The sequence below is a fragment of the Gnatocerus cornutus genome, chromosome 9 (assembly GCF_029298725.1).
Source record: "Gnatocerus cornutus isolate USDA-ARS CGAHR chromosome 9, icGnaCorn1.1, whole genome shotgun sequence".
NCBI lineage: Eukaryota > Metazoa > Arthropoda > Insecta > Coleoptera > Tenebrionidae > Gnatocerus > Gnatocerus cornutus.
In genome coordinates, this window is record NC_142241.1 from 3740073 (window position 1) to 3753781 (window position 13709).

The 13709-nt window shown below is 37.1% G+C and overlaps 5 protein-coding genes across 7 annotated transcripts; 3 read left to right on the forward strand and 2 right to left on the reverse strand.

Annotated features, from left to right (window-relative positions):
• Window positions 1-1127: 1127 nt before the first annotated feature.
• On the reverse strand, window positions 1128-2215 carry mRpL4 (mitochondrial ribosomal protein L4). The gene is made up of 3 exons (XM_088044811.1): window positions 1807-2215; window positions 1489-1756; window positions 1128-1442 (listed from the first exon to the last, which is right to left on the reverse strand). The coding sequence occupies exons 1-3, from the start codon at window positions 2156-2158 to the stop codon at window positions 1223-1225; spliced, it is 840 nt and encodes a 279-aa protein (XP_087900937.1). The 5' UTR covers window positions 2159-2215; the 3' UTR covers window positions 1128-1222.
• A 5-nt stretch (window positions 2216-2220) lies between these two features.
• Hyls1 (Hyls1 centriolar and ciliogenesis associated) lies at window positions 2221-3285 on the reverse strand. The gene is made up of 3 exons (XM_088044812.1): window positions 2968-3285; window positions 2501-2917; window positions 2221-2453 (listed from the first exon to the last, which is right to left on the reverse strand). The coding sequence occupies exons 1-3, from the start codon at window positions 3062-3064 to the stop codon at window positions 2296-2298; spliced, it is 672 nt and encodes a 223-aa protein (XP_087900938.1). The 5' UTR covers window positions 3065-3285; the 3' UTR covers window positions 2221-2295.
• Window positions 3286-5605: 2320 nt separating this feature from the next.
• Mad (mothers against decapentaplegic homolog 1) lies at window positions 5606-8645 on the forward strand. The gene is made up of 2 exons (XM_088045851.1): window positions 5606-5760; window positions 6065-8645. Exon 2 carries the CDS (start codon window positions 6072-6074, stop codon window positions 7404-7406), a length of 1335 nt encoding a protein of 444 aa, XP_087901977.1. The 5' UTR covers window positions 5606-5760; window positions 6065-6071; the 3' UTR covers window positions 7407-8645.
• Window positions 8646-10650: 2005 nt separating this feature from the next.
• On the forward strand, window positions 10651-12196 carry E2f2 (E2F transcription factor 2). Of its 3 annotated transcripts, none has more exons than XM_088046348.1 (7): window positions 10651-10871; window positions 10921-11054; window positions 11105-11214; window positions 11320-11599; window positions 11649-11765; window positions 11829-11967; window positions 12016-12196. In XM_088046348.1, the coding sequence occupies exons 2-7, from the start codon at window positions 10947-10949 to the stop codon at window positions 12132-12134; spliced, it is 873 nt and encodes a 290-aa protein (XP_087902474.1). In that variant the 5' UTR covers window positions 10651-10871; window positions 10921-10946; the 3' UTR covers window positions 12135-12196. The 3 variants fall into 3 exon arrangements, with proteins under 3 accessions (XP_087902474.1, XP_087902475.1, XP_087902473.1); XM_088046349.1 differs by having other exon boundaries at window positions 11829-11958; XM_088046347.1 differs by having other exon boundaries at window positions 11829-12196.
• Window positions 12197-12250: 54 nt separating this feature from the next.
• LOC148167853 (uncharacterized) lies at window positions 12251-13196 on the forward strand. Its single transcript, XM_088046350.1, has 2 exons — window positions 12251-12959; window positions 13012-13196. The coding sequence occupies exon 1, from the start codon at window positions 12387-12389 to the stop codon at window positions 12801-12803; it is 417 nt and encodes a 138-aa protein (XP_087902476.1). The 5' UTR covers window positions 12251-12386; the 3' UTR covers window positions 12804-12959; window positions 13012-13196.
• The last annotated feature ends 513 nt before the right edge of the window (window positions 13197-13709 follow it).

Below are 13709 nucleotides of genomic sequence, written 5' to 3' on the forward strand. Positions count from 1 at the left end.
ACTTAACACTTAAGACTAAAACTTATATGAAATCTTGTGTTCTCGTATAAATTATTTAGTTGGAAATTACCAGATGTTATATTTATTTGTTGTTGTATCAGTTCCCGATTTTGTATATAGCCTACTTTAGATAACTCTTCTATTTTTAGTTAACCTTTAGCCCAAATAAAAAATCAAAAACAGGGAAAGTGGATTTTATTCCATACCATGACCAGTTTCGGCGACTCAAGGTCGTTCGCATTCAATCATCTCTAAAACGAATTTTTATACAAATTGTGCAAGAAGCCTTCATTGTAACAACAACAAGAATACAGTGTTTATTCGTAATGATGTACAATAAATATTCCTTTATTAGCAACGCATCGAATATGGTTTGCAAATTACAGTTTTAATAAGTCTAGGGATTCCCGAGTTATTCAGACACCACCGACATCGTTGGAATTTCCTAAGTGATGCCGTGTGCTACATTGAACAGCTTGTAGCGTTTCGCTCCAACACAACAACTACAGAGTGAACAATGCATTCTTAATCCGGTGGCTGTTCTTCTGAACGTATGTCTTAATATCTGTCATTTATGAATCATTTAACGTTAAAGAATCAAGTTCAGACACACGTTGGCGAGGTGCCTCTGCTCAGGTAAAGAAATCAAATTATGACATTGTATTTGCAGAGGCGGATTAAAATCGGTTATAACTACAGTAGAACCGATCAGAACTACAGATTGAGTAATTGAATTCTTAATATCTGTCGTTTCCTAACATTTATGGTTCATTTAATGTAAAAACATCAAGTTCGGACACTCGTTGGCAAGGTGTTTCTGCTTATTAGAAAAAAAATTAAATTGATCACCCTGTATATGCGAAGGCGGATTAAGATCGGTTGGAACTACAGTAGAACCTATCAGAAGTGACCGTTGGCAGATAAAAAAGTGGTAATCATTGAATCAACAGGAATCCGTTTTTTTATCCAGCACCGGCATAAATATTGATACTAGGAATGCGACGGGATGTGGCGATTTAGGTAGTTTGATGATAAATACCAACGTCGATCAAATTCCACACCGACGAAGTCATCACCAAACATAGAAAACATATTCAAGAATTAGAAGACCGCAAAGAAAAGCAAAATTTGCAGATGAAACTTTGGCTTTTATGTTTTTAGAATTGTTTCAGATTGCGTCGAATACAGAAAAAACTCCTAATTTAATATCACTCTATTATCCTTAAACTTGATTCAATTTAAACTTCCCAGCACACGGGCGAACATCGTTTTTATGCAAACTACTCAATAGCTTTTCCTCCAACAACTCCACAGCGGCTTTAGTCAACACTAGAGTATCATGCTTTAGCATTGAATAAACATTTAAGCCATAAACAGGCATCAGATTGAAGTGTTTGATTTGATCAGTGGCTGCTGTAACATTTCTTGGCATGATATCCACACTACAAATCAAAACTGTAAGAAAGTGGGTTCAATCGTCACACTCACTCATCAATAAGTAGAACTGAGGGCCCCCAATTCCTACTCTTCACCAACTCCTCCATAAACTTGGGGTCATCTGTGGGAATTTCCAAGTCTGTGATAATGTGGAGGTCATCTTGGGCTAGCTTTACTGAGAGGGTGGAGGTTAGACCAATTACTCGAGAGTAATAGGGAAGCATGTAGAAGTAAGGGTTTGGGGATTTGGGGCCGTGTACGACACCGCCCCCTCGAAATAAGGGGCTTCTTATTGAGCCCTGGCGTGCCCTTCCAAGACCTGCAACACGGGGTTATCATACCTACCAATCTTGGGAATAAAAAACGTACCTTTCTGGGGCCACGGTTTGCGCCCACCTCCCCTAACCTCGAATTGTGATTTAGTATGTGCATAACTCACGAATCTGTACAGACTTTGCCACCGGACATTTTCCTGAATAATATCGATACGAGGATTCACCGCAAAAACTTCAGGGTGGAGTTCAATTATTGCCAACTTCTTTTCTTCGATTGTATCGAAATTTTCTAACCACACTTGTCGAGGTTTCCGGTATTTCGAGGGAAAAGGCGAGTGGGGCGCATCGGTAGCGTTTGTAACGACAGAAGAGAAGTTTCGGACTGCTGAGACGTATTTTTGGAGTTTAGGAACAGCGTTGGTTAACATTTTGGGGCAAAAATACATAACCTAAAAATTAAGAAGTGACATTTCTCCCACTCATAAGTAGGCAACCAAAAATACACAACCTCAGTAATTCGAATTTAATTACATACATTAGTTAATTAGCAATACAAAAATATCTTGTTTGATTTGTCCCACGCCTATCTTTGAGTTCCCAGCATTTTCTCTCTCACTGCCCATCTCAACTCCGTTCTTTGATTCTCCCCGGGAATTTTGTGCCGGTCCCACTCCGCTTTATACTGATGGTACAGCGCTACCGGATCACTCTTGCTATTCGTTCGGATTGGAGGTCTAATAACTAAAAAACGGAATTTATGTGAAGTTGTACCAAAGGGCAGTACTTACAAGATTTCGCTTTAGGAGCTTTTTTCTCCTCAGATTGTCGCGTCTTTTCTGTGTCTTCCATACGTTTCTCGTCATTTTCTCGCGTGTCTTCCACACGTTCGTCGCTTTGATTTCCAGCGGGTTCCCCCACAGTGTGGTGATCACATTTATGGCAAGATTTCGTTTTCTTGATTTGTAAAGAAATGACACTTTCCTTTTTAGGGACAATCTTGGCTACTGAGGCACACGTGCCCTGTAAAAACAAGGTGTTGAAAATGTCAGGTTCCTCTTCAACAGAATTAGAAGTGGAGGAACTATTTTTGTGGTTTTCAGTGTTTTTTCCCAGGGGGGCGTACTCTGTGGTTTCAGTCACATTGAATTGACTTTGAGATGTTCTCAACTTCTTCTGCTCTTCATATTTGATCAGTTTCTTTAAATCTGAAATGAAAGGGGCTAATTGAGTTTATTTGGTTGTGGGAAATACTCACCGCGAATGAACTCTTTCAGTTGTTGAGCATTGATGTTGTTGTAACCGAGGTAGTTCAAATAGATTAAAACATCTTTTGATGAAATTTGTGTAGGCATAATAGACACTCAAAAATCCTAACCTATATTTGATAAATGGATTGAAACGAACAAAACTTTAAAATAAAGATACTATCTGCTATAACTTAAAAAGTTCTTCTGTAAAACCTAAAACGACCGTTGGAGCAAAAAAATAAAGATTAAAACAAAAACCACAAAAACATCAACAAATACCAATGCTTGAGAGTAAAAGTCACTAAATTTTTTTTAGTGTTATTACGGTATGCAACCAAATATACGCTAATGCGTTTTTTTATATGTTGAATATTTTAATTTGATTTTTTTTTAATTGCTAATTACACTTTGAAGTCTGTTAAAGCTCTGGATATAGAAGAAAATATTGGGGTTCGTAAAAAATGTTTTTTATTCTTTTTAGATTCTTTTTATTATATTATATTCGCTTTAGTTATCTTTCACATTTTCTCTAAGCTGTAAGACTTGTTCCGATTCTTTTTAACATGTTGTAGTGTCCCACTTCAAATTCAAATTTCAAACTCTTCGCGCCACAACGACCGCAGGAATTTTTGCGTTAAGAAGTTGGTGGACTTGGTAGTTCACCGCCGCCACAGCGGAGGAGGCGGGCGACGCCGGGGCCGGAGGCGAATCATTCTTGGTACGACTTCGGAACTACAAAGGTGCTGTGTTATCGAGTGCGTTTCGCCAAATTTTTCCAAGTGTTAATTTTAATTCCTATTTTGTTTTAATTTTTCATTTTGTGTTTTGTTCATTGGTAGTTTGTCAAAATCTTGTAAATAATTTTCTTTTTTTTTAAAACCCATTGACTTTGACGGGAGTGTAGTGACTCTTTTAGGGCTTCTTGTCGAGGCGCTTGTGTGTTGTCACCTTTTGGTATGTAATAATTTTTGTCATTTGTTGTTTTAAGAAGGAAGTCACTCCGGAATCATTAATGTAAAGTAGCTATTTTCTGTATAATTCTAAAGGTACGCGTTTTTCCGGTGACGTAAGCGTCTGGATTCAACCAGTGTTCGCCCGCCGTCCGATAAGACACGTGCAGAAGCAGTTTAGATTCGTGGAAACCCGATAGTTTTGGGAACTTGAATTTTATTCGATTCAGTTCAAGGAATTTTTACTGTTGAGTTCGAAGGATTAAAAATAGAATAGGATTTTAAAGAAATTGTGAAATACATCAAATTAACTGGGAATGTCTTTTTGAATCGCTCTGTGTCATTCGTGAGTAAAAACGAGTACATTTTTCCTAAAGTCCACGACTTTCTCTTCCATTGTATTTTATTGAAACTGAAACCGAAAATTTATATGTTTATGTATTTTAAGTATGTCCCTTGTTTTCTTAGCTGCTCTGTACTTGTCCGAACCCAATTCTCCTTTCTAGATTTTCTTCGTCACAAAAGACTCAACATAACAAACAGCCTCTCGCGTTAATATTAGTAGATTTTTCAGAGTGTGATCAATTCAAAATTAAACTTTGATTCTGACTTCTGAAAACCCTCCAGTGCTGGAAGCTTGTTACGTAGGACTCGTGAGGTAGTCAGGGTTCACCTAACTAGCGGGTCTTCCGCGGGTGAGATGTTGGTTACTCTTAATCTGGCCATAATTTGTTAGTACTCACGATAAGACACCGCCTGTACTATGCTTGCGGAATAGGAAAGATTGTCTTCGGGTCTTCCGAAAACATAATCTCGTCCTGTTTCTGTGTGTCGCCTTTGAAAATAATTATCTTTTATAAATGTTTATTGATAAATTGTTTGTATATGTTTACTTGGTAAATTGTGTGTTGTTTTTCATTGTTATTTTGTTTAAATAATTTTTGTAGTTTGATCACACTCACAACAGAGCGAATGGGAGATTTTTGTAGTTCTTTTGATGTAATTCACTTTCCGTTAATTTGTTTATTGCATTTTTGTACCGAAACGTTTCTTTGTAAAGTGACTTCTTTTGACATTAAAGATTATTAAGAATTTTGTAACATGATCAGTTCGTCTGTTCAAATGCTTGTAATTCTTGAACAATTAGCTGTAAAATTTAAATCAAAACCATTCAAACTTTTAAAGTCTGAATAAAACAAGTTAAACCACATTTGGTCTGGTGTATTTTTATTTCTTTGTATTGGTACGCTCTTCCCAAAAGACGATGCACTGCTTTGTATCAACGAACATCCGCCTTCACAACACAACGTAGGTCCTAGCCGTTTCAGACGATCACGATTTTTGGCCATTTTATTTATTTTAAAGTTCGCGGTTCTTGAGTTTGGCGGTTCATTTGAATTTTGGCGGAATTGGGTTACAGATCATTACACTATATTTTCAGTTTTATAAAATTCTTTCTATTGAAGTCTTTAGTCTGTCTAATTTATATATTCTTCCCAAATTCTTTCGATTCTATGCTGTTTTATTCAGATTCTTTAAATAGCTTCCAACCCAAAAAAGATTTCTTAAAATTGTTTGCTTAAAACCATATTTTTTATTTCAACAACAGACTACCCTTCGGTCCTTATTTAAATGTTGAAAAATATTCCGCATTTTTGCTGTTGAATTGGCGTCACGACCACAAAAATTCAATTTTCGCGCGTCCAGCTGCAGGCGCCATCATGGTTTTCGCTACGGCTGTGCACTAAATCGGTAGCTCCATTTGTCGGAGCCTCAGCGTCTTGAAATTTGTGTTGTTAAATAGAGATAATTTACAACAACTTCTTTATCTGCTGGTATTTAACATAACACGTAAGTGAAGCTCGAAACTAGAAACACTAGCGCGCCTTGTCTTCACCATTAACCTGAAGCATGTCTGCTTTATTTTTGTTGATCTGCAACTAAAAATGCATATTGCATTTATGGAGATAAATAGAACTCGCAACAGTTAGAAGCTGTTAGTTCTTGAACTTTGTCGCTTCGAGTTCGCGGTCTTGTTTCCGTTTATCCATAATATGGCTGCAGATTATCAATATTATATGACTCATGTTAATAATTTGTGAGTCATGTTACCCTCAAATTCGCGCTTTTTGTACATTTGTTTTTTTTTTTTTAGTACCATCATGGATACGGACGAGGGAGAATCGTCCAGTGGGGGGCCCTTGTCGAGTTTCAACAGTCTCTTCTCCTTCACGAGCCCCGCAGTGAAGAAGCTCCTCGGCTGGAAACAAGGCGATGAAGAAGAGAAATGGGCGGAAAAAGCCGTTGATAGTTTGGTGAAAAAACTAAAAAAACGCAAGGGGGCTATTGAAGAACTCGAGCGTGCCCTGTCCTGCCCCGGCACTCAAAGCAACTGCGTGACAATTCCCCGTAGTTTAGACGGACGTTTGCAAGTTTCCCACCGGAAGGGGCTGCCTCACGTTATATACTGCCGCGTGTGGCGGTGGCCAGACCTACAAAGCCATCACGAGCTCAAACCTCTGGAGCACTGCAAATTCCCATTCTCCGCCAAACAAAAAGAAGTCTGCATCAATCCTTACCATTATAAACGCGTGGAGAGCCAAGTGTTGCCCCCTGTGTTGGTGCCTCGCCACAGCGATTTCGTCCCGGGACATTCTTTGTTACCTTTCCAACAGTTGGTGGAGCCCAACATGCCCCATAATGTTAGCTACTCAGGGAATGGGTTTAATAGTAATCACTTGAGCCCCATGTCGCCGGTGTCGAGTGTCTCCAGTCCGGGGAGTGTGTCGTCGAATCCGAACCTCGCGGAGACGCCCCCGCCGGCCTACAGCCCCACCGACGAGACAACAAACAACAACATGAGCCCCCAAACCGACGTCCAACCGGTGGCCTACCAAGAGCAACCCTACTGGGCCTCAATCGCTTACTACGAACTCAACTGCCGCGTCGGGGAAGTCTTTCATTGCCACTCAACTTCCGTCATCGTCGACGGTTTTACCAACCCCAGTAATAACAGTGACAGGTTTTGTTTAGGGCAGCTGAGCAACGTGAACAGGAACTCGACGATTGAAAACACCAGACGCCACATTGGGAAAGGCGTCCACTTGTATTACGTCAACGGCGAGGTTTATGCAGAGTGCCTTTCCGACTCTGCAATTTTCGTCCAGTCGCGGAATTGCAACCACCACCACGGGTTCCACCCTTCCACAGTCTGTAAAATTCCCGCTGGGTGCTCCTTGAGGATCTTCAACAACGCGGAGTTTGCGCAACTCCTTACAGAATGCGTCAATCACGGCTTCGAGGCCGTTTATGAACTCACAAAGATGTGTACGATAAGAATGAGCTTTGTGAAGGGCTGGGGCGCCGAGTACCACCGCCAGGACGTCACAAGCACCCCCTGCTGGATAGAAGTGCATCTCCATGGCCCGCTCCAATGGCTAGACAAAGTTTTAACGCAAATGGGGGCTCCTCACAACGCTATAAGTTCAGTGTCATAATGTAAGTAATGTGATCTTTTCTCGGTGCAATTAAGACTCGATTTAGTGCCATTTTACACTGATTGCACTAAGTGGGAAAATTATTACACGTTGCCTTACGGTAAAGTGCATTTTTATGACGTTGCAACGTAATTTATTTATACAGGAAGTTCAGAAATGCAGTAACAGTTACGAGTCTGTTTTTATTGATCTCCAGTTAACTTAATTTTCTTTCAAATGGATATTTTAATTATGATGCAGCTTGGAGTTGCGTAACGCATTTGCATTTATTTTCGATCTAATATACTTGACTTGAGTACCACTGATTACGGTAAATGTAAATGGCGTGGAAAGTGTAAACAGTAGCCGCCAAACAGGAAACGTATTAAGAGCAGCAATTCAATATATAAGCTGCGTTGGCTGTGGAATCAGACAATGCTATCAATTTTAAACAAACGACATATTTTCTACAATTTATGGCGGTAAATTAGTTTAGGTACTTTTTGTAATTTCAATTTGTGATTACGATAAGCAACTTGTGCATGACGGTAAATTAGCGATTCTTCTATATCATTATATAAAATCCGGAAAGGCAAACGTGCGCTTTGTAGGGTTATCACTCCGAGCTGCATCGTCCAAATAAAGGAAACTGTATTTTAGAGCAACATGAATGTATTCGCGTAGTGAACGTGCGCTGTTTTAGATGTGTTGTTCCATATATTATGCCTTAAAACTGTGCTTGCATATATTTTTGGACGACTTTTGGCTTTTTATTGTTACTGATAAAATAGCCTTGTACAAGATTAAATGTTAAATGAATAGGAATCGTACAAATTAAATGATATATTCTGAATGAATTAATATTTATCTACTTAAGGTGTTTCAGAAATTTATAATACTCGAGTATGAAAAAGAAGTAGCTAAATATAGGTTATAAGTAGATGTGTTTCGTTTCTGTTGCATTATGTATGCCTCCAAATTTGGATTAGTGATTTTTTATGTTGCCATTGTTCTGTTGCTTTTAAGAGAATTTAGTTGTAAAAAATTGTCAAGTATACATTTTGCCCCTTGTTCTTATTTAAATCGCGACAAATGGGAATTCCATTGTAGTTTGTTTTTTATTGTGCATGGTGTGTACTTGGTATTTGTATAGGCTGATCTAGTAGGATATAAGTTGCAATATTAATTTGTTACAAATATGAATATGTTTTATAAATTTTTCTTAAAGTATATTTAATGAATAAATATGAATTTATATTACCACGATTTTCTTTATTTTCTCTATCCACCCAAATTTCTTTAACTGTGTAAAAATTGTGCACAATCGGTTTAAATTGCAAATGTTCACTTTGATGGTTATTTTTTGGATTTATAGTTGGAATTATTGTCCCCCAGAATTTGACATTTGCCAATTTTGACATTAAAATAGCTAATAAAATAAATAAAGATGGTCCTGGTGAAGTGAAATTCCCCTCATTCCCCCAATTGACATAACGCCACTATTTCAACATTTGCAATAGGACCGAATTACACGATGAAAACTTCAATTTTTGGGACCTTGGGTGGACATTTGCAACCTAAACCAACTGTGCAATGAAAATGACGTAAATCCGTTTTTGTTTTCCACAGCAGTCCTTGATAAAAATATACGGTGTGTTCTACAATCGCACGTAATTTACTGTCGTGTACAGGAAGTTCAGAAAACATAATTTATTAACATCATCAATTTGCTTTTATTCATCCGCAGATAACGTAATTGATCGGGGAAAACGATTCGATTTTGTTTCACATGATTACCTTCAAGCTTCTTGATTAATTATAACGCAGTTGACAGTTGCGATCATTTAAAATCTCGTTCATTCAAGTACCGCTAATTACGGAAAGTGTTAATGATATTTTTAGTATATTATTATACGAGCCTGTTATGAGGGTCGATATTCATAAAGTTGATGTTGCGACTCGAGCGAGCTGTGTAATATGTTCTATGCTTTACTCTTCATTTATTTTGAATACATTTCAAGGTCATAATTTGTGAAAATTGTGGTAAAGCTCGACGGTTAATTAAGAAGACCTATGCATTGGATAGAACATAAACGAATACTTTAACAGCCAAAGACCCGTTTGTGTTTAATTCAATACATAAATCCTCTAAAATTTGCCGTAGAGCTCCACAGTTTTCACAAATTTATGATCTTGAAATGGGGTATTCAAAATAAATGAGGTATATTTAAGACGATTTACTGAAAAAGTAGGTACGAGTATAACAAATTTGTATTAATGAAAAATGTGTTAAATAATTAGAAACCTGACAGTGATCATAATGATTAATTATGATTATGTCGGAGTTTTTGTGCAGAATTTACAAAATTAAGCAAATGCAAAAATCAAAATTACTAAATTTAATATTTTGAGAGCGGTACACGTGAAAATTCATGAGTGTAAATTAGGCTTTTAATTCTTTAGTGAGAAAATAAGAGGAACATTGAATTTAGCGACTTTTGAAGTTTGCCGCTGGGAAACCGATTTGCGGCACTGAATTAGGATTATTGCAACATTTGCAATAGGAACGATTTACATGACGAAAATTTTAAAATTTGTGAAGAAAAAAATATACTCATTACTAAAATCGCTCCACTTATTAAAAAGTAAAGTTGGCAGTAATCAATCCCTAGAAATTTTTATTGAAAACAGTTGGCAGAAAAAGCGTTTGACCTTGGAGCAATTGTCACATGCGTAGAAGCTAATCGTCTTGCACAACATTGCCAAAACTTGTTAAATCTCTATTGAAATCTTTCTTTTGCAACACATTTTTAATTAGTCATTGATTAATACACTCAACTTTGACAACGTGTTAACCTCAAAAATCGCTACATTCAACTTTCCCCTAATTTTCTCCCTAAAGAATTGAAAGCCTGATTTACACCCAAAAATTTACACTGATGGACACTTTAGTGCGTAAATTTTGCCCATGAGTTTCTGTTATTTACAAAAACTAACTGCCTGGAATTATTGTCAAAATATATATTGACATTTCTTTTCACGACTTCCTTTGCCCCTTTTAAAAAACCGTTGGGACTATGGTCATAAGTAAACGGATTTTGGCCAATCAGAGCAGGCAAAATTCATGATTGTGTTGGTCCTAACTATAGCCTTTATTTTTTATCTAAAAGCAAAAATGTTATAAGCGAATTATTTGCCCGTAGATAAAATTTTACTTTTTTTGAAAATTTGAAAATTCTAGTGACTTTTGATTTCCCCCAGATCAGCGTCATCTGCCGCCGGCGTGAGGTGTCGCTACTTGTCAACCATTTTGTTGTCAGTTCGTTTTCAAATGCGTTTTCTATTTCTCCTCGTATCCGTTAAATAGATGCAAACGCAGTAAACTGCACATAAACAAACATAATTCGTGATCGCAACAAAGCAGAAGTCATTTGCGATTTTCGAAGAGTGTATTTGCGTTTTGAAATCTAACCTGTGATGTGCTTGGTCTGTATAAAAACACTCGTAAACTCGTTGCTCACTGATTCTGTTACAGGAAGGAATTCTGAGTTTGCTATAACCATGGGGGAGAATCAACAAAGTCGCTTTGAGAAGTCTCTGGGGCTGCTGACAACGAAATTCGTGAATTTATTGCAAAAATCTACAGGAGGTGTATTGGATCTAAAAGTGGTAAGAAACACACATTGTTTGCTTGTCTCCAGGACTGATTGTTTAATTAGGCCGCAGATTTATTGGCTGTCAGACAAAAACGGAGAATTTACGACATCACAAATGTGCTTGAAGGGATTGGGCTAATTGAGAAAAAGAGCAAAAATAGCATCCAGTGGAAGTAAGATTAAGCTATAGTGATTCAGGTTACTTAAGTAACTATTGAAGTGGACTATTGCAACCTGATATAACTTTTAAGTCTATGCCAAACTGTTTTACTTTTTAGACCCTACACCTATAAAGATGCTATGCCTGGCTGCAACACGCAAGAATTTGCCGTCAAAGTCACCAATCTCAAAAAAGAAATTTCCAAGCTTGATGAGTTAGAACAAGATTTAGATAAACATAAACTGTGGATAGAACAAAGTATAAAAAACACAACTGAAGACATGCAGACTAGGAGGTACCTTTATGTAAATAACGACGATTTATCCAAAATAGTTGTTGAAGATGACACTGTTCTGGTTCTGAATGCTCCCATTGATGTTACCACAGTTTGTTATCAAGTATGTATGTTAACCATTTATTGGTGTTGTAATGAAAGTCGTCTTTTAGAGTGCTAATAATTATAATTTCCTGAAAATCCAATCACATGGGAATCCGGTGGTGGTGAACATTTTGAACATGTTGGAGAACCAGGAAACGAGGCTTCAGCGGAAACGAACAAATGTGGTAAGTCGAATTTTTTATCCAGTTGGCTCCCATGTGAGGTTTTAATTTCTGACTTTTTTCTAGAGTTCAACAAAAAGTGAATTTCCTAGTCCCAAAAAGAGACACTTTGAAGACGATGAAAACAATGACTTAATAGCGGCCGAAATTTTGTTTAAAAAGTTTTCAGACGATGTGATGTTGCCGACGATAGATGGTGAGACAGGTAAAATTATTGTGGCTCTAGAATACAAATTTTGTAATTTTTTTTTAGATTTTCATCCGTCATTTAATTTGGCTCCTTTGGGCTTTGATCAGGATTATACTTTTGATTTAATGGAAAATGAGGGCGTGAGCGATTTGTTTGATGTTGCGTCAATCTCTGTTCAATAGTAGTTGGGTTTTTTAGTTTGTTTCAGTATTTAATGAATAAATTTGGTTTATTTTCTATTAATTATCGACCAGTTATTAATCCTGTCTTGGCTGGCCAAGACTTGTAAATTCAAGTTTCCCTATTTTTCATTTTTGACAATTATAGGTAATTTTACCGCATGCGGTTGGTGTTGCCGTGTTACCAAGACCACGTGCCACTTTTGACAGCTGTCAAAACAGTCATTTAAAATTTTGTTTTTACAGAGGTAGAACATGTCCCGTCCGTTCACCGCAGTTGAACAAAAGTTAATAGTAGATTACATTGTTGAAAAGGATGCTATGCATAGGGTTAAGGGCGACCAGTTATGGAAAGAGATGGAGGAGGATAAAGTCACCGATCGTACCTGGCAGTCTTTAAAGCAACACTTTAGAAAAACCATCCAACTTCAATTACATTATCCGCGTTATGAACTGGATCCTGCAATAGTCCAGAGGTTTCGTGGGACGTTCTCTCAAGTGGATTTGAAGGCGAAGAAAAAGAAGCTTGAGGCTTCTTCATCTGAAGAAAATGGAAGTGTGGAACATAGTGAAGAAGCTTCGTCTTCCCGTGATTCTGATGTAGTTGTCAGCTCTAATACAGTCAGCCCTGATGATGATGAAGATGCTGAATACATGGTGATACTTGAATAGAAGGTATTATGCATTCTTTGTTAAAAACAAATTGCGAAATTGGAAATTCTACCTCAGACTCCTGTTATGTTATTCAATAATATTTGTTGATTTTAAATTGTTGTGAAATGCCCAGTTCAGAAAAAGAGTTATAAATGATGGTTTCTACAGGAAAAGGTAAAATTATTGTGGCTCTAAAAGTACAAATTTTATATTAATTATTTTTTAGAAATCCCATATCCTTTATTTAATTTGGCTCCCCTGGGTTTTGCTCAACATTATATGTTTGATTTAATGAAAAATGGGGGTATGGGGGATTTATTTAATATTGCATCAATCTTTATACAATATTTTTTGTAGTTTGTAATTTTCTTTCAGTATTTATTGAATAAATTTAGACTATTTTCTATAAATTATCGACCAGTTATTATCCTGTTGTACAAATATCCAATAGAATCTTGAAATCGCCTTGCTTTCCGAATCAACTGATAAACGCTCCATAGATCATTTCTCGTCAGTAATTTTTTATCCTTTCTCGAATGCTATTAAACTTAATCGATTTTTGTTTTGAAATGTACCTTATATTTCGCTAAAATTTTGGAGCTTTGCGATAATTTTAAGAGAATTTATGTGTGGAATTGTACCACGAACAGGTCCTTGTGTGTTAAAATACCTTTCAACTCTCAAATTTGTCTTAACGTTTCAAAACTTTGACGAATTATGATCTTAAAGTTAATGGCATTTACCTATGTACAGCCAGTAGCAAAAGTAATGAGCTTATGAGCGAGATGGTTCGTAATGATGTGTATAGTTTTGCAACTGAGCTAAGGTAAGATTGCACCTATAAAACTTGGTAACCGCAAATAACCATCTGCATTGTTGTGAGTAGTTTGGGGTTTTTCGGCGACACGGGCCCCTAATAAATCA